Genomic DNA, 27,479 nt, shown 5'->3' with positions numbered 1-27,479 from the left:
ATTATTATTCACTTCCGGGTGAGGCCAATCGGGCGCCATCTTGTCTTGTTCGTCAAGAAGTAGAAGCATCGAAAGGGTTGGAGAAGGTATTACAGGAACGGTGGCAGCAAGGGTGTTCCGGAACCAGAGTGGGTAAGTACTGGAGAGCAATTACACGTGGGCACTTGCCGGATCATAACAGTCCTCTTGGTTTCTGTGGCGAAGGTAGCATAACTTAAACAGGCTGCGTACGCCGCTCGGCGCGACCGCTGGGACCTCATTCCCTTGGAGCCGCGGCGTGCGCCAGGCTTGGGGAATCAGAGCGGTGCTTTCGCCGAAAAGGAAATGCCTGTATTGAGGAGAGTGCTCGCGACTCCTTCTAAGAGTTTCCTCTCGGAGGAGAAGGGACTAATTGTTGGGCTCCTGACTGGCCGTTAAGCACTGCGCGTGCGCAGTGGGATCCTCCTTGTGAGGAGGGGGTGCAGGGGGTCGGAGAAGGCGGGGGCCCCCACCCAGAGTTTATGCCCTTTGCGCCTTCGACTACGCAGGCGCGGTTTCTTAGTTTGTATTTTTCGTGTGTTCTTATCCAGGGATGGATGTTGCGTGTTAAGCTGCATCAGGGAAACAGGTAGCATCCAGTTTTTCAGTTGTTTTATTCTGTGGTGGTTAGTATGGTCACGTGAACCAGTTGGGCCCTAGGCACATTTTGATTGTGGGTTGTTACATTGTTAAATTAACATTCTATTGAAGATCTCAATTCCTCATTATTATTTTTCCCTACCCCTGCCCCAAGGAAAACAAAATAAACTTGGAGTTTCTCATTTGAGTGCAACAGGGCAAAAACAACAAAAACAGACTAGAACACTAAAGCTTTTACTTGTGGAATCGTTTTGTAAAGTGTCAAAGGGTAGTAGGGAAATAAAACAATTCTTTTAAGATGTTCTTGAGAGTCTCTATATTTTTAAAACTTACTAATGAACTTTATTTTTAAAAACAGTTTTTGCATAAAAATGAGCAGACAGTATGGTTCCCATATACCCCCCTCACCGCACAGTTTCTCTTCTAATTAGCATACATTTGTAAAGTATATTTGTTACAACTAATGAACTAATGTTGATATATTATTATTAATTAAAGTCTATAGTTTATTCTTACTTCCTTAGTTTTTACCTAAAGTTCTTTTTCTGTTCCAGCGTCCCATTTGGATACCTCATTGCTTTTAGTGATGTGTTCATAGGTCCTCTTGGCTGTGACAGTTTCCCAGGCTTTCCTTGTTTTCTTTTCTTTTTTAAAAAATATATATCTTTTTTATATCTTAAAATTATGGGGGTACAATTAAGGGTTAGGTATACAAATAATCATTGTGCAGGTACCCTTGATGAGGTGTGCCCCCCCTTCCCCAGGCAGATATCGACTACCGTTATTTCCTTGTTTTTGATGATTGTTTTGGACTGAATTGTGTCCCTCCAAAATTCTTATGTCCTAACAGTCAGTACCTCAGACTATGAGTGTATTTGGAGATAGTATCTTGAAAGAGGTAAAATGAGGTCACAAGAGTGGACCCTAACTCAGTATGACTGGTGTCCTTTTAAGAAGAGATTAGGATACAAAGGCGTGACCATGTGGAGACAGGGTGATGAGAGCCAAAGAGAGGCTTCAGAATGAAACTGACCCCACTGACACTTGGATCTTGGACTTCAACATTACAGGACTGTGAGGAAAAAAATTTCTGTGGTTTAAACCACACAATCTGTGGTACTTTGTTATGGCAGCCCTAACAGACTGATACAGTAACCTTGACATTTTTGAGTATTGGTCAGGTATGTTGTAGGATGCTCTGCTATTGGAATTTGCCAGCTGTTTCTCTCAAGATGAAATGCTGTTAATGGATTTTGGAAGGGAAGATCACAAAGGTAAAGTGCCTTTTTAAACATCACATGCTGTCAGGGGTACCTATTATCAAGGTGACTCATCACAGTGGTAATGACCTTGATAACCTGCCTGAAGTAGTGTCTTTCAGGTTTCTCCACTGTAGAGTTACCCTTCCACCCTCTTCCTTATTGCACTCTTTCTTTAGAAGAAAATCACTTTGCAGAGCCCATACTCTGTTAGGGTATTGACCTAATTTATTTGGAGTTTTTCTCCATGGGAGATTTGTCCCTTCCCTCCCATTTGTTAATTTATTTTATCATGTATGTCATTATGGACCCATGGATATTTATTTCATAATTTGTGTTATAATTCAGCTTTGGCCATTAGCAGCTCTTTCATTTGTCTACTGTTCCACTTTGACATCCCCTATCAGTTTTTGTTTTGGTTTCTTTAGTACTTTCTTACTTCCTGGCACTTTAAGATGCTCCAGGTTCATCTTTTATGTTTCTCACCCCAATCCCAGAATCAGATATTTCTCTAAGGATCCCTTATTCCTTTTATTGAAGAATGATATTAGAACTAACATCTAGGTGCTTAGGTGTGCTTTACTAGGGTGTCATTTTAGGTTTTTTCTCCACATTTATTTTTAAATTATTGTTATTTTGAGGGGTATTTATAACCAAACTATCCAATTCTCCAATTTTTTTTTAAATATTAAGCTACAAGCTGCATATATTTTAGTGTATGCCAAAATGCATATCACATCAAATAGCAATTATTTTTTTTTTTACCATTTTCCTAATGACTGCAAGATTGATCTCTAGGTGGAAAGTGCCATTTCCACCTAACCTGAATTAAACAAATGACTTACTTTTGACTTTGAGGTCAGTCAATTGGTAGGTAAGACTAAAAGGCTAGGAGTAAAGAGGATTGATGTATTCTGTGACTCTCGGCTTTGTGTTTGATATGAGAAACATTTCACCATATGGGTTAGAGGACAGAGGTGTTTCTGTATCTCTTTGATTTTGTAATTAATGCTTAAGGACTTTAAAATACCACATTTTAATTCATCAATCTTTGACACAGTCTGTGAATGACTTTTGCAAATATTTATGATAGTCATTTAAGCAAGTTGTTTTAGAAGACTTAAAACAATCTGGTTCTAATATAGAGTCATGTAAGTAAAGGGTGAGATACGTTGTGGTCATTTTCTGGAGATACCATAACAAATTACCACAACCTGGCCGGTTTCAAGCAACAGAAATTCATTCTTTCACATCTCTGAAGGCTAAAATTCTGAAATCCAGGTTTTGGCGGGGCCATACTTTCTGGTGGCTGTAGAGGAGTCGTCTTCCTTGTCTTTTCCTAGCTTTTAGTGGTTTCTTTCAATCCTTGGTGTTCCTTGTCTTGTAGACCCATCTATTCCAATCTCTGCCACTGTAGCTCTACATGGGGTTCTCCCTGCGTAAGTCTGTGTTTCTTCTCTTCTTATTAGGACAACAGTCATTTTATTTGGTCCCACCCTGGTCAAGTATGACCTTATCCTAATTAGACTATATCTGCAAAGACCCTATTTCCAAATAAGGACACATTCACAGATATCAAGAATAGGACTTCAGCAAATCTTTTGGAAGGTGGAACACAAGTTATTCCATAACACTGGTGATAGCCATAGCTTGATTTTTTTTCCCCCAGCAATGTGTGATAGTTTGGATGATCTGATACAAACACTGGTTGTCGATCTTTCTGTTCTTCTCAAACCCCAGTTGTTTTACAAGGAAATAGCAGTTAACTTGTATAGCAGTTGTTTTATAAGGAAATAGCAGTTAACTCCTATGAAGGGAGATGCTCTTAGGAAAGTCTTGCAGCCTTGCTCATCACTAATCAGATTTCTCCACACTTGAAAACTTGAGCCTCACAAGCATTAAAATTAAGGCTAAAGGAAGAATGAATGTATTAGAATCAATTTTTGATGTAATAAAATCACAGTAGCATTATTAGAATGTCGTTTTCATGGTTGAATACTAATGTATTTACTTTATAACATATTTCAGTGAATGAGTAAAATATTTACTTAATGTAGACAAAGCACTACTGAGAATTCAAATTATTCTGAGATATTTCTGTTTCCTAAAGAAGATTTGAGCCAGGACAAAAACATGAAAATTTAGTACAGACCCTTGCAAGTACATACGTCATCTTTAACTTATGGAAACTTTCAAGCAATACAAAAGTGAAGAACAGTGAATGCCCATCTTTAACGGTTACCAGCATTTTCCAAATCTTGAAACCAACATGTAAATGTTATTTTTAATGGTACGAGATTATGTTATTTCTTTAAATCATAGTAAAATTTTAAAATACACATTTTTTGATTACTGTGTGGTATACCTTTGTGTTCTTTCTGTTTTCCAGATTTTGCATTTGTTAGTGGTAAAGATGAAAGAAGAAAGAGTAGGTCTTCTAAATCTTTGCCATCAAATCACTTATAATCTTGCTCTTTAAAAAATAGTTTTTGAAACGGTTTATAAAGCATGGTTTTAGTGCTAGGTGCTAGATGCTGAAGCATGTATAAAAGTTTAAGTATTTCAATAATCTCACTCTGTACCAGGTCTTCCCTTTTTCTACAAAATTTAGCATAACTCTAAATTTAGTTTTTATGACCAGCAGTACCTTTTTTGGAGGTTATAAAAATTTACTCCAAATCCTATGTAGAAAATGAGACAGAGGTCAAGTGATTTGCCTACTGTCTCAGTTAGATGACTTGTATAATTTTTATTGGCTATACCAGTCATTATAGGTTTATTAGCTTCCTTTGATTCTTCATATTTTAAAATCCATGTTTCTAAAAATATACACTCATGATAAAACATTTCAAAGAATTCTCTGATCCCTGTTTCCAATTCCAGTGTGTGTGTGTGTGTGTGTGTGTGTGTGTGTGTTTTGAGTCAGGGGCTCTACTCTGTTGCCCAGGCTGGAGATGCAGTGACTTGATCAGGGCTCACCGCAGCCGCCACCTTCTGGCCTCCAGTGATCTTCCTGCCTCAGCTTCCTGAGTAGCTGGGACTACAGTCATGAGCCACATGCCACCGGGCCCAGCTAATTTTTAAAAATTTTTTGTAGAAACGAGGTCTTGCTATGTTGCCCAGGCTGGTCTCGAACTCTTGGGCTCAAGCAATCCTCCCACCTTGGCCTCCCAAAGTGCTGGGATTACAGGCATGAGTCACCTTGCTTGGTCCAGAGTTTACCAGTTTTTTATTGTTTGTTTGTTTTTTGAGTTGGAGTCTCACTCTGTTGCCCAGGCTGAGGCTGGACTTCTGTGGCAACACTCATGGCCACCCAAGCCTTTGACCCATTGGGCTCTGGCGATCTTTCTGCCTCAGCTTCCAGGTAGCCAGAACTATAGGTGCGCACTACCACGCCCGGCTAATTTTTTATTTATTGTATAGATGAGCTCTCGCCAAGTTGCCTGGGTTAGTCTCAAACCTGCTGGTTCAAGCAATCCACTCGCCTCAGCCTCCCAAAGTGCTGGTATTACAGACTGAGCCATCAAGCCCGACTGAGCTTACCAGTTTTAAGAGAATTTTCTATACGTAATTACCATTTTGCAGGGGGTGGGGGGAGGTTGGAGTCTCACTCCATCACCCAGGCTGGAGTGCAGTGGCACGCTCACGGCCACCCCAGCATTGACTTGCTTGGCTCAGGTGATCCTTCCGCCTCAGCCTTCCAAGTAGCCAGAACTACAGGCATGCACTACCACACCTGGCTAATTTTTAAAATTTTTATTGTAGAGTTCTTTTTTTTTTTTTTTTTTTTTTGAGTTGGAGTCTCACTCTGTCACCCAGACTGGAGTGCAGCGGCATGCTCCCGGTCACCGCAGCCTCGACCTGTTGGGCTCCGGCGATCCTTTTACCTCAGCTTTCCAAGTAGCTGGAACTACAGGCGCGCGCTACCACGCCTGGCTAATTTTTTTTATTTATTGTAGAGATGAGGTCTTGCCAAGTTGCCCAGGTGGGTCTCGAACCCGCGGGCTCAGGCAATCCACTCACCTCATCCTCCCAAAGCGCAGGATTATAGGCGGAGCCACCGAGCCCAGCGAGATGAGTTCTTGCCAAGTTGCCTAGGCTATTTTCGAACCCATGGGCTCAGACAAACCTCTCACCTCAGCTTCTCAAAGTGCTGGGATTACAGGCTTGAGCCACTGCACCTGGTCCATAATTACATTCTTAAAAGAAAAAACCTAAAGTTTTTTCATGCTGTTTCATGTAATTTTTTTTCACTTAATAGTACAGTTTGGGGGAACACACCTCATCAACAAGGGTACCTGCATAATGAACATTTGTAACTTAACCCTGAATTGTACCCCATATCTTTAAAATTTCAATAAATAAATAAATACTAATACAGTTTGTACATCAATACATATCAGTATGTAAAAAGTCCACCATATGTATTTTAAGACTGAATAGGGACTTACTGTGTAGTTCACTTTAATTAACTTACTTGCCTTTAATTAAATGTCACTAAAAACAGATGTTTACTGTTAGAAAATATCTCCAAATTTTTGAGTTATGGTGTGAGTATACTTATTCATGGTTTAAGACTGCTGTGGAATTGCTGGACCAGAGAGATGTGCATTTGCAATTTTATTTTGATTTATTTATTTATTTATTGAGTCAGAGTTAAATGGAAGGAAAAGCAACAGATTAACTTGGAGATGATCATATTTTCATGTTGCATCTCTAGAATTTATTTTTATTTTAATAGTGATAATCTATGAACAAACTTATACTTTTTTCCCCCCAGGGCATAAATAATCTTGCTGCTATGCTTCCAAGCTGTAGTCTGACTCAGCCTAAGATTTAAACCGAAGGTGAACCTCTGAGGTCAGTTAAAGTAGCACTTGGTATTTTTTCTTGGTGTTTATTTGTTAACTTTTAATTAAAGTTGTAAGTTAAGTTTCTTTTCAAGAGCTTCAGTGACTCTCTTAGCTTTTAAGGGCTTTAGGTATAGTTGGGAAACTGGAGAAGTCAAAAAAGGGTGAAAGAGAAACACTGAAGAGAGGTCAGAAAAAGAAGTATATTTAGCTTGGATACTAAGTCCAGCTGTTACCCTCAGTCGTGGTGCCATTTAGTGTCTATTTTGCCTGTTCTAATAATGCCATTGTAAAAGAGTACATTGGTGTAACTAGAAGATAAATACGTCTGTCTCACAAGTAAATCGAACTAACGAAAGAAATATGCCTTCACTAATTCAGTATTCTTCAGTTGAGAATTTGGGATCTGCCACTGGTAGAACTCGACCTATGTGACATTCTGACAGTGCTAAAGACTGGGGTTGGAAACTCTTAGAAGCCTGAATTGTAAATGGTCTCTACTTTGTCATCTTGCTTTCCTGCTTATTTGTGATTCTACATTACTAAGACTTGCTTTTATCTTGTTTTCAAGATAAAGGGTCAATGTAGGATTAATTTAGTAAATATTTATCTAGTGCCTGCTGTGAACTAAGTCTTGAGATATAAAAATAAAGAAACATGCCATTTATCACATGTGCCATTGGTTCTTGTATATTATAATATAGTTGTGTATTAGTGTTGGGTAAAGTACAAAGATATTAGACTTGTAAGAATTTAAAACCTTATATTAGGAAAGTTTCCAAACTAGCTACACAAAAGTAGGCTAGTATGATGACTTCTCCCTTACCATCTCCTAGCTTAAATGGTCATTAACATAAAATACTTCCACCTTCTTTTCCATGATATTTACAAGTTAAGAAACCTCGTCTTGGTGACTAACCTCTTTCTGACCTTTTGAATTTGTTCGTTTCTTCTGATATTGTCTCATTCCTTTATCCCCTATAATTCCTTTACACTGGAAGTAAACCCTAAAACCTCAGTTGGATTCAGTTAAACATTTTTGGTGAGAGTGTTTTTAGTGATTCTGGGGACATGGCAGACACCTAATAATGGGGGGGGGTGATATTTTGACAACCTTTGAATTTCTGATTTCTCATCCACTTTTCTTCTAAGGTTTTCTGAATCAATTTTTCATTAGCTTTGGCAATATGAGAGTTTTCTAATTCTATTCTACCTTCTTTATTTATTATCTATAATTATTTATGAAGAAGGATTTTTCTTCATCAGCCAGAGCTGTTTGGTTACCCCCTTAAAGAGGTCTTAGTTGGGGGGCATTAAATCACTTTTTTCTTGTAATCAAAAAATTAGATATCCAGAAATTTATATTATAAAGAATGAGATTTTTTTGTCTTTTTTGAGCTAACTTGTTTAGAGCTATACTTATCACCAAATTCTGACACCAAAATTTTAACATAAAATATTTTACTCTTGCTTGGCAGCTTAAAAATTCCAGTTGCCTCTGGCAACTTATTGACCAGAATTTTAGATCTCTTTAGAAATAAATGTATCATCACATAATAATTTCTGTTGTGTGAGGCTTTAGAATTAGGGAACTCTGACTCTAATTTTTAAACTATGTTTAATTTATTAAAGAGAAAATTCAAGTATATTTTAAAAGAAAGGATGTGGGATCAAGGAGGACAGCCTTGGCAACAATGGCCCTTAAACCAGCAACAATGGATGCAGTCATTCCAGCACCAACAGGATCCAAGTAAGATTTAGAAGGGAATGGATGGGGGTGAATCTATAGAGATGGGTAGGAGACAGATGGTGGGATCAAAGGAGATGGAATTAGTATTGGTGTATTGGATCATTTATGGTCAGAATGTAATCTGTTCTCAAATAGCTTTTCCATAGCATATATGGTAGGAAATTAATCTCCCTTTGAAAGATTTTCTCAAAGGGTAGAAGCTAGCTTTTTGAAGATTATGTATTTTTTAAACTGATTTAGTCCTTGTTTTTCCTAAAGAAAAATTCTAAAATATGTTGCTTAAGTAGTGCATGCTTTTATTGTTAATTCTGAATCTTACAGTTCTGTCTTGATCATACTTAACTGTATGGTGTGCTGTATCATTTTAAAGTTCCTTCTTTTTTTTTGGAGTCAGGGTCTCACTCTGTTGCCCAAACTGGAGTGGAGTGGCATGATCATGGTTCACTAGTTTCCAACTCCTGGGCTTGAATGATCTTCCTGTGTCAACCTCTCAAGTAGCTGGGACTACAGAACCACGCCACCTCATCTGGCTAATTTTTAAATATTTTGTAGAGATGAGGGCTCACTGTGTTGTCCAGGCTGGTCTCGAACTTCTGGCTTAAGTAGTCTTCTCACCTTGGCCTCCCAAAGTGCTGGGATTACAGGCGTGAGCCACACCTGGCCTTAAAGTTTCTTTTTCCTGTGGAATATTTCAAGCGCGTATGCAGAGATAGAAAGAAAAGTATAGGGAGTTCCCATTTATAACTTGGCTTTAACAGTTATTAACTGGTGGCCAATTTTGTTTCATCCATAAAACCCTTAATGTTGCTTTGCCCTTACTGGGTTAGTCTGTTGCTATTTCTTTTTTTTTTAATAGCCACATAGCATTCTGTTGTACAAAAGTGCTATAATTTAACAAACCCAATTTTATTTTATTTTTATTTTTATTTTTTTGAGTTGGAGTCTCACTCTGTCACCCAGACTGGATTGCAGTGGCACGCTCCCGGCCATCCTTCTACCTTAGCCTTCCAAGTAGCTGGAACTACGGGTGCGCTACCACGCCCAGCTAATTTTTTTGATTTATTGTAGAGATGAGGTCTCGCCAAGTTGCCCAGGTGGATCTCAATCCCGTGGTCTCAGGCAATCCACTCTCCTCAGCCTCCCAAAGCGCAGGATTACGGGCTGAGCCACTGAACCCGACACAAACCCACTTTTAGATGTTTAATTTATAAACAAATAAAAGCTATAAACGCTTTTTGAAACAATTAGCATAATTTGTATACATATAATTTACTTGTCCAGGTATTTAGATTTGTTAGATTATAGTTACACACTTAAAAAATTTTAGATACACATTGCTAAATTTAACCCCATATGGGTTATGCCAATAGTATGTTTCAACCAGTTTATGAGAATGCGTATTTAATTTTTGATAAGCTGTGAGCAATTGTTTTGTTTGCTTTATTAATAATGTTAGATCTTAATGCATTTTTGGTTGGTTTTGCAAAAAGTTTAAAAAAAAAAACTCTTGACTGGGTTTAGTGACTCAGCCTGCAATCCCAGCACTTTGGGAGACTGAGGCGAGTGGATTGCTTGAGCCTGTGGGTTTGCGACCAGCCTGGGCAACTTGGCGAGACCTCGTCTCTACAATCAATCAAACATTAGCTGGGGGTGGTAGCGTGCGATTGTAATTCCGGCTACTTGGAAGGCTTAGGTGGAAGGATCGCCAGAGCCCAGCCGATGAACGCTGGGGTGGCCATGAGCATGCCACTGCACTCCAGCCTGGGCGACAGAGTGAGACTCCAACTCAAAATGTATATCTATATAAAGACATTAAGTATAGATATTTGGGAAAGAAAAAGGGAGAAGAGTCTTCAAGGTAGCAGGGACAATGAGTTTTTAGTAAAGATTGACTAACAAGTTGTTAAGGAGATATGTTTTGCCCGCAGAAGGGAGCCTTACTTAAAGCACCTGTGAGAAGGAGCAGGGATAGATAGCTATACCCATCCAAGATCTGTAGGCTCTGATTCAGGCCTGGAAAGATGAATAGGATATGCTGAGGAAGAAATGACTGAGTGAATATTTTTATATTGTATTTTTTAAATAAAAAGGTGATGACTTTTTAAAAGCTTTGTAAACTAAGATGCAAGGGATAAATTCTTACAAGTTAGTAAGAAGTCTGTCAAATATACCCTGCTCCTGTGTCCACCTGCCTTTTTCTTCCCTTCTTTTTCCCAGATAGTGAAGATCTTTTATAAATTTGTGTGTGTTTTATACTTTAGTTTGGTTTTTTTGGGAGGTTTTTTGGGTTTTTTTGAGTCGAGGTCTTACTCTATCACCCAGGCTGGAATGTAGTGGCATGATCATGACTCACTGCAGCCTCGGCTTCTTGGGCTCAGGTGATTCTTCTGTCTCCGCCTACCAAGTAGCTAGGACTACCGGCGTGCACGAGCTAATTTATTTGATTATTTTATAGAGACGAGGTCTTGTGTAGCCTGCAAATCTCAGAGTCAAGTGATCCTCCCACCTCAGCCTCCTGAGTAGCTGGGACTACAGTGGTATGCCATCACTCCTGACTAGTTTTTGTTGTTGTTTTAGAGACAAGGGCTCACTATATTGCCCAGGCTGTTCTTGAACTCTTGGGCTCAAGCAGTTCTCCTGCCTCCCAAAGTGCTGGGATTACAAGTGTGAGCCACCATGCCCAGCCTTGCTTTTTTTAGAAATGGGTTAGGAGTGTTTTTGTGGTATTTTTGTCTGAAAGTTTTAATGTAGTTTATATTAATACTTTTTTTAGCCTGAATAAGGGTTATTTTCTAAGTGTCCTTTAGGCTATAACATGCTTGAATTAAAGACCTCTTCTGAAAAAATATGTATATATTTTTTGTGAGTTGGAGTCTCACTCTGTCACCCAGGCTGGAGTGCAGTGGCACACTCACAGCTACCCCAGCATTGACCTGCTAGACAAGCGATCCTTCCACCTCAGTCTTCCAGGCAGCTGGAACTACAGGCGCACACGCTGCCAAGCCCGGCTAATTTTTTTATTTTATTGTAGAGACGAGGTCTCGTCAAGGTGCTTGGGCTGGTATCAAACCCATAGGCTCAGGCAATCCACTCGCCTCAGCCTCCTAAACTGCTGGGATGACAGACTGAGCCACCGAGCCTGGCCAAAAAAATTTTTTTAATTTGCCTCATACCCTCTCTGTCAGAAATATTTATGATTTCTACTGGGGATCTACATTAGCTCCTGCATTCTGAATGCTAAGTTCTGTATTAATGTATGTTAGGCCAGATTGACTGGGCTGCATTGGCTCAAGCGTGGATTGCCCAAAGAGAAGCCTCAGGACAACAAAGCATGGTAGAACAACCACCAGGAATGATGCCAAATGGACAAGATATGTCTGCAATGGAATCTGGTCCAAACAATCATGGGAATTTTCAAGGGGATTCAAACTTCAACAGAATGTGGCAACCAGGTTTGTTTATGTTTTCCAAATTTGGGAACTTTCTAAAAATAAAATGAATATTAATGTTAACTTTATTAGTTTGCTTAGTTTTATGACTTCTTCATATTAATGCTTAATGAATAGGCAGTTCCAATTTGATTTGACCTTGACATTTTTTGGTTAAAATTACTCTGTACTCAGTCTGCTAGCATTGTGGCACTCAGTTTGATTCTTTTCTTGGTTCTTCATTCCTAGGCTGACAGGGGCTGGGAACACTCTGGAAGCCTCACTTGGAATCTAGGGAAGAGAGCATTCAAATGTCTCTCTGTTGCAACCTCTGGCCTTTTCAGAAGCAGCACTGGCAGAGTAAAACATGTCTAGCCTCTGATTAAAGAAAAATTGTGTCACCATGTGACAAATTAGTCTGTCAAATATACTCTGCTCCTACCATCCACCCACCTTTTTCTTCCCTTTTTTTTTCAGAAAGTGAAGATCTTCCATAAGATTTTGTGTGTTTTGTTTTATTTTTTTGTTTGTTTTCTTAACTTCACAGTATGATTTAGATTCTTTGATGCTAATTCAGTTTTCCATGGCTTGTGCTATTCTTTTTAATAGTCACCTCAAGCTATTTATGAAGGAATCAGTCTCATATTTGGGTATGCTGATAGTGAAGTCATATCCTCCTTTCCCTATTACTACTTACTGTTTCTCACTATAAGAATGGAAAACTCAGGAAGTAATCCCTTGATATCAAAAAGATAAATTTTCTCATCTCTGACACTGAGGTGGTTCATTTCTAGCTTTCTTGAAAGCCAAGTTCCCCTAAGTTTGAAAATGTTTTAGTTCCCAAGTTCAAGTTCATAAATGACTCACCCTGGCATCACCACGCCCCCTGGTTTTGCTCTACTGGCTTTCTTTGTTACCCTGGGCAAGTATTTTAACCTCTGTGTGCCTCAGTTTCCCCTCCTGAAATTGGCAAAAAATAATACATGACTTCTCCCTACCTCACAGGGATGTTGTGAGGATAAATGTGTTCATGGAAGAAAGAAACTATATAAACTCTCAAGGTATTATTTTTGTGGTGGTGTACTGAGCAAAAATAGAAAAACAACGAAAAATTGCTTTGGATTTTGTTAGATTTATTAAAAATAATTTGGGGCATTGGTTTCCATTTGTTTAGGGTATGAATCAGAGTGGAACTAGCTCATTTGAATTATACATAAGACAGTTTATTTCATTGCTTATTTTTAAGGTATATAAAAGGAATAAGTTTTATCTGTTTCTTTTACTGAAAAATTCTGCTTTCTTAAAATCTTAAAATTTTGTGTTGATTTTGTTATAACTCCCTGTTGAATGTTTTTATGCCTAAATCCTAAATAGAATGGGGAATGCATCAGCAACCCCCACACCCCCCTCCAGATCAGCCGTGGATGCCACCAACACCAGGCCCAATGGACATTGTTCCTCCTTCTGAAGACAGCAACAGTCAGGACAGTGGGGAATTTGCCCCTGACAACAGGCATATATTTAACCAGAACAATCACAACTTTGGTGGACCACCCGATAATTTTGCAGTGGGGCCAGTGAACCAGTTTGACTATCAGGTGAAAGATATTTTGTTGCTTTAATATTTTAGATGTGCACATAATCCATTCTTTGGAAGTGTCTCATCAAGAATACCTAAGAGATACGTGTTTCGCTTTTCAGACTTCTACGGATAACCACATACCAATTTTTGAGTATTAAAATCATTAGATTTTTGTTTTTTCATTTTTTAAAGTTTATTAGAAAATGGCATAAAGAATTGATAGGGGAAAATTTCTATAAAATTAAAAATGTGTAAGTGCAATAGCTACATGATGTTTTGTTTTCTAATTTATAACTTCAAAATGGAATATTTACTTGTTAAATAAAAATTAGAAAATGCATAATAGTTGAATACATTATTTGTCAATAATAGATTATGGTTAAGGCATGAATAAAACGCATGAACATAGATCATCTTTCTAAATGTAGTACCTTCTGCTGTGTAGAATATGACTGTTTTTCTAGTGTTGACTTTTTTTTTTCTGTTACAACATGACATGTTAATGGGATTGTCCATCACTTCCTTTGTAGCATCAAATTCATTCCTAGGGACGTAGAACTCTATGGAAAATAGTGTCATATGCAGGGCTTTATTTTCTTTATCCCTTCTGCCAGGGTCTACTCTTAAATTATAGTGCTAGGTGTCATTTTGAAATAACTGATTGCAATTATTAGCTTATAAACTGTGATCATAATAAAACATTCTGGAAAAAACAGTATTTCATTAACTCTAAGGTGGATTTAATAATGGACATACAATATTTACTGTGAGACAATAGTCCTCTCAATACATATGTAGATACTTGTATACTTACACTTGGTATACAGGTATGGCAGTTTTTGCTTTGTTTTTGAAGAAATGTAGTGGCAGGAAGTGTTTACTTACTCCACTTTTATTTGCTAAATCCCATACTAATAACAAAGAGCTCTATTGGCAACTGGCCTAGAAAAGTCTCTTGAAAATAGCAAAATTGCAAAAAATATTTAATGATTCAGTAACTTCTATTTTTCCCTATAACTAAATGTGTCTTTCAAGACTATAGATACAACTTATGCTCACTGTAAGTAGGAAGTAGAAATTGTCAAGAAAATTTCATGGATTTTCTAGTTAAAGAAAAATTAATATTTTTTGTCTTAGTAGTGGTAGGATTAGTTTATAAATGGATTCAGAATGAAAAAGTTTATATATATGTATATATATAAACACACACCCTATTCTGTATTTCTTGAAAATAGCTTATCACCTGGCTTTTAGAAAACTGTGCATTTACATAGGCAGAAAAATCTTTCTTAAGAAAAGTTAAGCCTAGGTACTAGGGGCTACAGAAGTATCGGTGGATATTAGAACCATGGAATTCTTGGATTTGCTGCACACATGGATTTCTACTGTCCCAGTTCATAAACACGCGTGTGTCCCAGAGAATATATTGTATTAATGTGAAGAAAAATAAACTGCAATACTCTTTCAGCATGGGGCTGCTTTTGGTCCACCGCAAGGTGGATTTCATCCTCCTTATTGGCAACCAGGACCTCCAGGACCCCCAGCACCTCCCCAGAACCGAAGAGAAAGACCATCATCATTCAGGGATCGGCAGCGTTCACCTATTGCACTTCCTGTGAAGCAGGAGCCTCCACAAATTGGTAGCTATTTTAGTGGACCATGGTTGGCCACTTTATTATATAAAAAGGATTCTTTTTTCAAAAATTGTTCTAATAACTCTGATATGTTAGGTATTGATACCTTAAAACCCTGTTTTTTATAGTCATAAACCTTAAAAATTGCAAAAAATATACTAGTCTAAAATATTAAAAAGTTTTTAATAAATTTTTACCTTAAAATCCAGATCATGTGATGAAGTGTGTATTTATGATAGCCATAGCATCCTGAGATTTTCTTCAATGTTGGCATTTGAGTACATTATGTAGACATATGAGCCCTTCTTTTTTTTTGAAAACTTCTAATTGTTTTCTGGTGTGGTCTTGTCTACTGTTAGTTCATCTGATGTACTGCTGCCAGATTAATTTTCCTTTGATTATTTCACTTTCCCTAAGTATTTTGGCAGAAAATTTCAATTTTTAAATAACATAGAGCAAACATTTTCAGTGACAAACATATTTATGCCACTTTATACCTAGAAAGTCCCAAATTACCTAGTATTTAATGTATCTGAACATTTGACTCTTTCTTTTTTACAGTCTAGGAAAGTTCTAACTTTACTGCTTTTTTAACTTAATGCTTGTTTAAGTGAATTCTTAGTGTGAAAATAGGACTTGTGCTTTTGTTTGATTTTATATTCATATTTTAGGAAGCAGCTTAGTGTGAGAATTTGGCTCTGAATTACCATCACACTACAATGTCACTATTTGCCTTGGCACATGACTTAATTTTCTTGAGCCTCTGTTCTCTTACCTGTCAAAGTGATCTCTGAAGGAGATAATAGTGATCTCTGAAGGCTTTTGTAAGGATTAAATAAGATGACTTAATGTGCTTTCTTTGTGTCCTAGCAGATTGTAAGCATTAGGACAATGTTCCTGGTGTTATTAAAAGTGATGATTTTTAAGAAAAGCATGATGTTTAATGGACTTTTTAAATTTATTCAAAAAATTTGTAGAAATTCAGAAATAAGAACCTCATGCGTGTTTGATTGTTAAGTAACTGACTTGTACTTTTTTCCCCCACTTGAAACAGATGCGGTAAAACGCAGGACTCTTCCAGCTTGGATTCGTGAAGGTCTTGAAAAAATGGAACGTGAAAAGCAGAAGAAGTTGGAGAAAGAAAGAATGGAACAACAGCGTTCACAATTGTCCAAAAAAGAAAAAAAGGCCACAGAAGATGCTGAAGGAGGAGATGGCCCTCGTTTACCTCAGAGAAGTAAATTTGTAAGTAGAATCCTTGACATGAAACTCTTTGTGATAATCTTGACTGTGCGAAAACTTCATTGAAGTAGATATTTTAGGATATAGAAGAGTATCAGTAATGTTTCTAAGATCACATTCATTCATTATATTGCAGATTCTGTTTTATGTATGTATGTTATGGAAGGTAGGGTAAGGAGAAAGGTGGCAACAAGTTTGCAGACCTCTCATTCCAGAGCGAGATTATGCTATGGGATGCTAGGTAAATCTTATCTTGATAAATCTGTATTCATTTGTTTTGGTACAGCTGACTCTCTAGTGGTAGATTATAAATCAAATCTATATTAAAATAGAAATAGAGAAATAAATTTGCCTTTTTGTAAATATTTCTATATCTGAGGATATAATGATTTTTATTCTTTTTGACATAAGCACCGAAAGTATAGCAACATTTTATTTATTTATGTATTTGCTTGTTTGTTTATTGGAGATAGGGTCTCCCTCTGTTGCCTAGGAACAGTGGCGCGACCATGGCTCACTGCAGTCTTAAACTGCTGGGCTCAAGTGATCCTGCCATGTTGGCCTCCAGAAGTGCTGGGATTACAGGCATGAGCTACTGAGCCTAGCCAGCAGCATTCTAAATCTTTAAACCTTCATCAATTAGGTGGCGTAAGTGGTTTAGGAAATTTTTTTTTCAGCAGTAATGTGCTTCTGACAGGTATGTCAGCCACTAAACCAGCTGGTCTGCAACTCAGAAAAGGCCATTGTCTGCTTTAGAAACAAGTCTCAAGGACAGCAAAATAACTAGATTTTGGCAGTCATTGGTTTTACTTAAATTCCATAAATAACTTTTACTTTTTTTAAAAGACACATGCCAAAGCTGTGTTTTTATTGTGGATTTTATGAAAACAAGAAACCACAGAAAAACAAAAACAACAGGAAAACACTATTAAAGTTTGTCTTTTTAAAAAGTATATATATATATGAAATAGTGAATTTCCAAATTTGATTTTTTTTTTAATTGGAGATTATTCTTTTTTCTTCCCAGATGCCTTTGGGCTTGTGTTACATATATTTTTCCCCTGGTCCAAATAGTCTTTCCATGATAGTATTTAGGAGGTCCTCTTATTTTTTACTTAGTAGGATTGTTAAAAATGACTATGGAACACTTTGACAAAGGAAGGGTTGTATGCCATCTGGTTACTGAAACCTAAAATCATACAGAGACAAACTGCTGACATTTCCTCAATCTGAAGTAGACTGCATTTTTATCTATTCAGTATATAGCCCAGAAGAGGCACATCTGTAGCTTCCTTCTTTTTAGCTAAGTTGCAGGTTCAACTGAGATCTTGGAACTGATTAGAGATTTTTCATTTTAAGTTACGATATTAGGTAAATTGCTTAAATGTATAGCTGTAAAAGTTCTATTGAACAATATATCTGTGGTCCATTTATCCAAAGTTCTACAAGCTACTCATTTCAGTATTATCATATATCATGAGTATTAATTAAATTAGTCTCTGAACATGATGTTTTTCTGGTTATTTATAAAATAAGTCAAAATTGACTAGGGAAGATGAAAATTGGAAAATTAAAATGATTGATTTTTATAAGCCATTTTATAATCTTAAATTTCTTCTCAGGCAATACTTATTTCTGTCTCATAGACTTTTTAATTTGGGGTTTAAGATTTTTTTGATATGTAAGGCAAGAATTTTACATTACAAACACGAATTTAAGTCATATTATTACTTTTTATAGGATAGTGATGAGGAAGATGAGGACACTGAAAATGTTGAGGCTGCAAGTAGTGGAAAAGTCACCAGAAGTCCATCTCCAGTTCCTCAAGAAGAGCAGAGTGAACCTGAGATGACTGAAGAAGAGAAAGAGTATCAAATGGTAGAATGTTACATTTCTTATCATGTATAGGAATTTATTTTGTTTGCAATTAAAAAAAAAAACTATTGGTTGGCTGTCTTAAACATTTTAGCCAAGTACTCTGAAACAATTATAAAATGTTTATTCATTTATAGGTTTACTGGGCAAATAATGTCTGCAAAATCCAGGTAATGGTTAAAATACAAAATCATGGCAAGGCTTGGTGGCTCACACCTGTAATCCCAGCACTTTGGGAGGTGAGAGGATTGCCTGAGTCTAGGGGTTGGAGGCCAGCTTGCATAATTTGGCGAGACCTCATCTCTACAATAAATCAAAAAATTAGCTGGCTGTAGTGGCACGCACCAGTGGTTTCAGCTACTTGAAAGCTGAGGCGAAAGAATCACCTGAGCTCAGCAAGTCAAGGCTGCCGTGGCCATGAGCATGCCACTGCACTCCAGCCTGGATGATGGTGAGACTCCAACTCAAAAAAAAGATTATTCCACCTCAGCCTCACAAAGTTCAGGAATTACAGGCATGAGCCACCACGCTCGACCCCTACTCTCATTTTTATAGATGAGTAATCTGGAGCTCAGAGAGGCCAAGAGACTAATAGTTGTTGATAACCAAGCCAGTACTAGAATCTAACTCTTAATTTCAAGTGTATGTGCTCTCCATTTTATATCATGTTAATTGTTACTTAAGGGTTCTGTTATAGTTTATTAGTGTATTACAGGGGTCAAAAACAAAAGGATTCAGAATAAAAGGACTTCATCTGGTAGAATGGAATAATGTTATTTTCCTTTTTTTCTCTCAGATTTTTAACCCAACCTTGAAAAGTGATTTAAGAAATTAGTATCAGCCAGGTGCAGTGGCTCACACCTGTTATCCCAGCACTTTGAGAGGCAGAAGCGAGAGGATTGCCTGAACTCAGGAGTTCGAGACCAGACTGAGTAGCGTGATGAGACCCTCTCTCTACAATAAATTTTTAAAAATCAGCTGGATGTGGTAGCACATACCTGGTGGTTCCATCTACTTAGAAGGCTGAGGAGGAAGGCTTACTTGAGCCCAGCAGGCCAACGCTGCGGTAACTGAGCATGTCACTGCACTCCAGTCCGGACAACAGAGTGAAACTCCGACTCAAAAAAAAAAGGAAATTAGTATTGTTTGCTTTAAGTTTGATCAAGAAAAAAGTGGAAAATTTAAATAGTATCAATTTTTAAAAAGAGAAGTGAAAAAACTACTTACCTATATTAAATAAGAGATACTTCTTTTAAAACACCCATAGAAATTTTTATTAAAATGGACTTTTAAAAATGTTTTGGATTCAGTGTCTCTACTATAACAGATAAGTTCATACTTTTTTTTTTGAGACAGGGATTTGCTATGTCACCCAGGATGGAGTACAGTGACACAATCACTATTTACTGCAACCTCAGCTTCCTGGGTTCAGGCAATTCTCTTGCCTTATTCTCCTGAGTAGCTAGGGCTACAGTTGAGCACCACCATGCCTGGCTAATTTTTTTTTTTTTTTTTTTTTGATGGGGGGGTGAGGTGAGGACTATGTTGTCTAGGCTGGTCTTGAACTTAATGACCTTATAATCCTCTTGCCTTGGCCTCATAATATTTTTTCCTTTGAACTACATGATTTTGAAATTTTCAAAAGTTTTGATGCTTTAGAATAATGTTCAAGGTTCTGTTCCTTGAATGGTTGATGTGATCTCTAAAAATGTTTTTGGTTCTTGGGAGTTTTTTTTGAGTAGGAGTCTCACTCTGTTGCCCCAGCTGGAGTGCAGTGGCACACTCACAGCTACTGCAGCCTCAACCTGCTGGGTTCAGGCGATCCTTCCAAGTAGCTGGAACTACAGGCGCGCTCCACTGTGCCCGGCTATTTTTTTGACTGATTGTAGAGACGAAGTTTCACCAAGTTGCCGAGGCTGATCTAAAACCCTTGAGCTCAGGCTGTCCTCTCACTTCTGTCTCTCAAAGTGCTGGGATTATGGACATGAGCCACCACATCCAGCTAAAAATGTTTTATAAGATGACTTTGCGTTTTAATGTTTTTGAAAATATCAAACTGTTGTAGTGATAATAATTAAATTAGTATATAAAATATTCTCTTTTAGATGTTGCTGACAAAAATGCTTCTGACTGAAATTCTACTGGATGTCACCGATGAAGAAATTTATTATGTAGCCAAAGATGCACACCGAAAAGCAACGAAAGGTATATTGTGGGTGTTCTTGGCTTTGTTTATCTGGGGGTATTTTGGTTTTGGTGACTGTTTTGGACTTTTTTTTTTGATGTTGTCCTTGGTGGATTACTATCAGATATTTGGATATTCTCTTGCATGTTTTAACTCTGGGAAAGAGTAGATATATAGATATCATATTATAACTATACAGGTATTTTGTTTTATCTGACCTACCTGAGCACAAATTAGCAATCATGCTGTTAACCTCTAAAATGTATTGTGGAAAATTTCTTATGTTCAGTTTATTTTGCTAGATTTTTTTAATACATACTGTGATTTATTTAGGTTTATGACTTCTAATATAATTTATTTTGACTAATGAATTTTGAATCATGAACGTACAGAGTTTAGTTTACCAGTTATAATTCTTACAGAAGCAAATGATTCCCCGCCCCCATTTTTTTTAGTATCCCTTAAAAATGTATTGAAAACAATAATTAAATTATGTGCCATACCTCAGAAATAGAAATCAAGAGATGCTGGTCAACATTTTTCCTCATTATAAACCAATTTCAGGTCACATCAGAATTATTATTTCAAAGCCAGACATGCTACTGGTTTAAAATGAATGTTATGTTTTTAATGTTTCTTCTCTCCCCAAAAAGCAGCAGTAGTAGTAGATTTAACAATACCATAGACTCTCATGACTATGAAATCGTGGCTATTTGTGTTAACATGTTGTTCCTGTTGTTGATGTGATACAAAGCTCCTGCAAAACAGCTGGCACAGTCCAGTGCACTGGCTTCCCTCACTGGACTCGGTAAGTGTTCTCCTTATTTGTGAGAGGGCCTAAAGGGAAAATCACACTTACCTTGTCTCTCTACATGTTCTGTTTTGAAACTGTGCTGTTTCTACTCAGTTTATACATCAAGATAGGTCTTAGAATTATGTCAGTCTTTAAAAAGGCTTGCCTTTTTTTTTTTGACTAACGCATTCACAGTGGAAATTTTATCAATGTGACGTGTAATGGCTAATCAGTAGTTTATTGGGGCAAGTTGTAATGGAGGATTTCCTGATTAATTGCTCCAATATATGCATTTTATATATGTAAAGTTTCATACACACACACATACACACACACACGCAGAGTTTGTGCTGAATAGCTCATAATTTAGCTATGATAGTATCTAAGCTCACTTTCAGGATTACTGCATACATGCCTTAGGGAAGAACCTATCCACTAATGCTTTTAATAACTTTTATATAGATTGTGTGGTAGCAAGTCAGATTTAATGTAGAGGAAAGAGTTTGTCTTATAGTCTAATAGTAGTGATGTGCTCATAATTTGCTATTTGCATGATGTATTATCAAGGCTGTAAAAGCTTGAATTTGCCTTTTCCACATCTCTGTTACAAATTTATTTTTGTGTGGATCCAAAGAAATGGGTAAAAACAAATGCCCGCGTGGTTTTGTTGTGGTTATTTAGATCACTTCAGGGTGGGGAGTAGTTTTAGTACCATACCATTTCCATACCAGTGACAATTACAGTATTCTAATTTTTTTAGAGAAAAGTTGCTTAGCATACTACGTGGGATTTTTAAATTTTAAACTATGAAAGAGTTAAGTTAATTTTATTTATTTATTTATCTTGAGTTGGAATCTCACTCTGTCACTCAGGCTGGAGTGCAGTGGCATGCTCACGGCCACTGCAGCCTCGACCTGCTGGGCTCAGGTGATCCTTCTGCCTCAGCCTTTCAAGGAGCTGGAACTACAGGCATGTGCCACCACGCCCTGATAATTTTTTGATTTATTGTAGAGATGAGGTCTCGCCAAGTTGCCCAGACTGGTCTTGAACCTGTGGCCTCAGGCAATCCTCTCACCTTGGCCTTCCAAAGTGCTGGGATTATAGATGTGAGCCACCGTGCCTGGCTGAAAGAGTTAATTTTAGAAATGTTTTCAGAAGCATCGTAAATTTTATTAAGGTGTTTGAGTTGATTAAACTTAAATGATAGTATGGACAGTAAAACAAACCCATTATCATGATTCTTTTATGGTGATAATATATTAAATGTTCCAGAAAGAATAAGACACTAAGTAAACCATTGCCTGAAGATTCTGTGAACTCTGTAAGCATTTGAATTTATACTTCTCCCCACCCCGAATAAGCATATTCTTTCAGGAAAAGGCAATGAAAAAAGAAATTAGCTTTCTTCTCTGACCTTAACAAGTTTTTAGTGCATAATATATGTTTTTCATATGATAGACTGAGCTTTATGCACACAGGTGGACTGGGTGGTTATGGATCAGGAGACAGCGAAGATGAGAGGAGTGACAGAGGCTCTGAGTCATCTGACACTGATGATGAAGAATTAAGGCACCGAATCCGGCAAAAACAGGAAGCTTTTTGGAGGAAAGAAAAAGAACAGCAGCTATTACATGATAAACAGATGGAAGGTATATACCTTTTAAACTTTTTCAGTTTTGTCCAGTTTTGTGTATATATCTTTTTATTTTTAATCATCCTAAAAATATCAAAGGACAGAATCAATACTAGAATATAAATAATATGTGACATAACTAAAACTAAGGTCACAGTCTTTGTTTTAGGATCCATTCACTCCAGTGGCTATAAGCCAAGCTGTTTAGGGCATTTTTATTTTTTCTTAAAATTCTTGAATGAAAAAACTTGAGTTAGATGAAATATATTTGTAAGACTAAATAATTTGTAACTAGACTGTTTAAGGATAATAGAAAAGAATATTTTTTATTTAGAATCAATTACATAAGTACAGTTCTTAAGAGCTTACATAAAATACTAGGAATAATGAAAAAACATATTTAGAATTTCTTTGAAAAATCTTATTTGGACAATTTGAATGGAAATTATTGAGAGTTAACTGCTAAAAGTGTCCTATAAATCGCTAATATTTACCTTTAAAAATTTAATTTAATAGAACAAAAGGGAAATCATTTTTATTTGCTTCATATGTACCTTACATTTTGATACTCTGTTGCCATACTGTCCAGGAGAATAACTAACTGTATGGAACTATTGAGCACTTGAAGTAGGTACATGTGCTGTAGGTAGGAAAGACACACTAGATTTCAAAGACTTTACATTGAAGAAAAAATACCTGCATAATGAACATTTGTATACCTAACCCTGAATTGTACCCCATTTTTAAAATAGAAAAATTAAAAGTAAAGCCCAAAAAACCAAAGCACTATAATGACTCACTATTCTTTTACATTTAATATGTGTTGAAATAATATTTTTTGTATGTTGGGTTAATAAAATATTAAAATTAATTTTACCTGTTTCTTTTTTAATGTGGTTACTAGAAAGTTTTGAATTACTTATGTAGCATGCACTCTATTTCTATTGAACAGTGCTGCTCTACTGTTATAGTCTGGCAGCTTGAAATTTGATAATATAGGAGTACATTCAGATTTTCTAAGTGATTCTGTCTTTTTCTGTTTCAGAAGAAAAGCAACAAACAGAAAGGGTTACAAAAGAGATGAATGAGTTTATCCATAAAGAGCAAAATAGTTTATCACTACTAGAAGCAAGAGAAGCAGATGGTGATGTGGTTAATGAAAAGAAGAGAACTCCAAATGAAACTACATCAATTTTAGAACCAAAAAAAGAGCATAAAGAAAAGGAGAAACAAGGAAGGAGTAGATCAGGAAGTTCTAGTAGTGGTAGTTCCAGTAGCAATAGCAGAACTAGTAGTACTAGTAGTACCGTCTCTAGCTCTTCATACAGTTCTAGCTCAGGTAGTAGTCGCACTTCTTCTCGGTCTTCTTCTCCTAAAAGGAAAAAGAGACATAGTAGGAGCAGATCTCCAACAATTAAAGCCAGACGTAGCAGGAGTAGAAGCTACTCTCGCAGAATTAAAATAGAGAGCAACAGGGCTAGGATAAAGATTAGAGATAGAAGGAGATCTACTAGAAACAGCATTGAAAGAGAAAGACGACGCAATCGGAGTCCTTCCCGAGAGAGACGTAGAAGTAGAAGTCGCTCAAGGGATAGACGAGCCAATCGTTCCAGTCGCAGTAGGAGTCGAGATAGGCGTAAAGTTGATGATCAACGTGGAAATCTTAGTGGGAGCAGTCATAAGCATAAAGGTGAGGCTAAAGACCAAGAGAGGAAAAAGGAGAGGAGTCGGAGCATAGATAGGAAAAAGAAAGACAAAGAAAGGGAGCGTGAACAGGATAAAAGAAAAGAAAAACAAAAAAGGGAAGAAAAAGATTTGAAGTTCAGTAGTCAGGATGATAGGTTAAAAAGAAAACGAGAAAGTGAAAGAACATTCTCTCGGAGTGGTTCTTTGTCTGTCAAAATCATAAGACACGATTCTAGACAAGATAGTAAGAAAAGTACTACCAAAGATAGTAAAAAACATTCAGGCTCTGATTCTAGTGGAAGGAGCAGTTCTGAATCTCCAGGAAGTAGCAAAGAAAAGAAGGCTAAGAAGCCTAAACATAGTCGATCGCGATCCATGGAGAAATCTCAAAGGTCTGGTAAGAAGGCAAGCCGCAAACACAAGTCTAAGTCCCGATCAAGGTAGTATACTTTTTAAAGTATTTTGTCTGATTTTTTTTAAAAATTTGAATTTATTCAAAGTTGAAAGTGTCCTTTCTCTCTCTCTCTTTTATAAACTCAGTTTGGTGCTTGATAAATGATCATAGTCTTAAATAATGTTAGAAATCCTATATAATAATATTTATTAAAAATTGCAGCATTTTAGTGTAAAATACATTTTTATTTTTAAATTTTGTCTTTTCCCTTCTTTTTCAGATCAACAACCCCTCCCCGTCGTAAGCGCTGAGGAATGATGTGGCAAGAATGCCATGATGTTGTTTAAAAAATTCCATGAGTTTTAAGGGCTTGTCTCATTATAGAGGCACATTGTGGCTGTGTAGGTGAAACCAGAATCTTTTTTTTTAATCTGTAAATAGGTGTACCTTTTCCAATGCTGCTCCAAGTTACTTAATAGGATTTCTTTGTATTACATTTTTTTCAAAAAAAGATAGTGCATAATAAGACTATAAATATGCCATTCTCTTTCAGCTGTAACGTTCTTAAAATTATTCTTGAATGTACTGTGATGTCAATAAAGCTCTTTAGTTCATTTTTGTTAAACTCTTGCACCTTAATTTTATGATTTTAATATAAGGAACGTACTTTTATAACAAAGGCAGCTGGAATTTTGTATAACAGGTTTTAAAGGTACTTTCTCTCACCTCCCCCCAAAGAAGATGGTTTTAAACTTAATAGTTTGTCAAACTTTGTAAATTGTATCCATGGACTTTTGTCAAATTCTAACTTCAAGGGTATGGAAGAGGGCTAGAAATAGGCCTTTGCTTTTCATTTGGAAACATCTGACAACTTTCTAAATTTTTCCTTCTATTTTGGAGATTTTTAATTAACATATTCTCTATGTGTATAAAGTATGGTTCACTCCTGTAAAATGAAATTGCTGGAATCAATCAAGCCGTTGCACCAGTAGAGTTAATTTGTAAGGAACGATTGTGTTTGACACTAATAGTCAAGTCTGGAACTTTATTCTACAGTCATCACCCACTTCTGTTTTAGAAGCATATTTAAACACTTTGGGGTTATAGAAACAAGACTCATGATTCAGTATGTTTGTTTATATTTTTAAAGTATAATATGACCTCAACTCAGTGGAGGAGTGCTGTATTATGCAGGTTTGTGTCAATTTCATAACATTAAAATAGTCTGATTTTTGTCAGTTTTTTAAAATTATGATCAGTGAGTGTTCTAGCAGTTTAAGGCATTCATGGCGTAGGAGTAGAAAGGGGCTTTCAAAGCATTTTAACTTAAGTGCTCAGTTGCTTTCAGGGTTCATTTTGTATGATTATTCACTTATGCAGTGATAGCTGAATCTCAGAAAACAAATGCTTTTCAATTTTAATTTTAAAAGAAAAAGAAGCCAGATGCAGGACGCAGAAAAGTTTTAAAGTATGCCTTCTTACCAGCAATCATTCATTTTAAAAATAATGCCAGATTTTTGCCAAGATCAGTGTTTCCTCAAAATGAAATTAGGAATAGATTTGTATAGTGTGCTCTTGTACCTCTACATAAGATTCTTTTATAATTTTGAGCAGTTATGCATTTATCTAAAGGAAATAAATCAACTGTGAATAAATGCATGTTTACCAAAATGGCTGTTTACAGTGCATTTAGTTCTGATATTTATAAAGATGACATTTCACAGAATAACTTTAAAATAGTTAGAAATTCTGTATAGTTTAGACGTCAGCCACATCTGAAGACAAAATAAAGGAAAATGTGCAATATTTTTTATGTAGGTGAGCTAATACAGTATACCTAATTGCAGAATTATCTGATTAATTTGTAATAGATAAGTTGTATAACATTTTCATATCTTAAAATGTTTTTTAGATCAATCTTGAAGTGAAATATTATTTTCAAAATAAAATTCTACAGAAAAAATTCTGTTGGCTATGATATTCACATTTTGGGGACAGATATGAGCTAGAGCCAAAAGTGATATTTACTCTGCCATAATTGCAAGCTGCTTGTCAGATCTGTAATTTTTAAAAAAATTATCATGACATTTGTGATTATCAGTAGATACACCAGTGTTATAATTTGTAATTTGGGTTTTTCAGATTTTTAATGGCAAATTTAGAGAGTTTATTACTTCCTTGACATGCAATGTAGTATTTACCTTGAGTGGTAAGATTTTATAAAATAGGGTTTCCATGATTTAGGATGTGAATGCTAAAACTTACATATAAGTTAATTAGATGTATAATTTGGTTATTAAACTTTTCTAAAATGGCACCCCAGAAAATTAATAGATTCCGTTTTTGAGACAATCACTGGTCTGGATTGGTTAATCAATGTCTTCTTTAAAAGGTTCTCTTTTAAAATATTTCTAGTGTGTTAATCATAATTGTTTTTTGTGGAGTGGGGTTAAACCACACCATTAAGGAAATAAAATGTAATTTGGAAAAGGTAATTATGAGATTTGTTTCAGGCCCCAAAATAAAAATAAAGATTGGTGTGGAATCTCA

The 27,479-nt window shown here is 36.5% G+C and overlaps 1 protein-coding gene across 6 annotated transcripts; it reads left to right on the top strand.

Moving 5' to 3' along the window:
• On the top strand, positions 1–27,479 carry PNISR (PNN interacting serine and arginine rich protein). 6 transcript variants are annotated; one of them, XM_008065840.1, is made up of 13 exons: positions 1–132; positions 6,658–6,737; positions 8,360–8,477; positions 11,741–11,929; positions 13,280–13,503; positions 14,956–15,127; positions 16,176–16,366; positions 18,104–18,241; positions 20,344–20,443; positions 21,178–21,231; positions 22,695–22,865; positions 23,895–24,975; positions 25,210–27,479. In XM_008065840.1, the coding sequence occupies exons 3-13, from the start codon at positions 8,390–8,392 to the stop codon at positions 25,238–25,240; spliced, it is 2,439 nt and encodes an 812-aa protein (XP_008064031.1). In that variant the 5' UTR covers positions 1–132; positions 6,658–6,737; positions 8,360–8,389; the 3' UTR covers positions 25,241–27,479. The 6 variants fall into 6 exon arrangements, with proteins under 6 accessions (XP_008064031.1, XP_021571869.1, XP_021571858.1 ...); XM_021716194.1 differs by lacking the exon at positions 23,895–24,975 and having other exon boundaries at positions 25,210–27,474; XM_021716183.1 differs by lacking the exon at positions 6,658–6,737 and having other exon boundaries at positions 7–136; positions 8,362–8,477; positions 25,210–26,893.

This window comes from Carlito syrichta, unplaced genomic scaffold, assembly GCF_000164805.1.
Source record: "Carlito syrichta isolate Samal-C Ts95f unplaced genomic scaffold, Tarsius_syrichta-2.0.1 Scaffold104742, whole genome shotgun sequence".
NCBI classification, from domain to species: domain Eukaryota; kingdom Metazoa; phylum Chordata; class Mammalia; order Primates; family Tarsiidae; genus Carlito; species Carlito syrichta.
Note: the sequence above shows the minus strand (reverse complement) of the source record. Positions and strands in the feature narration are given on the sequence as shown.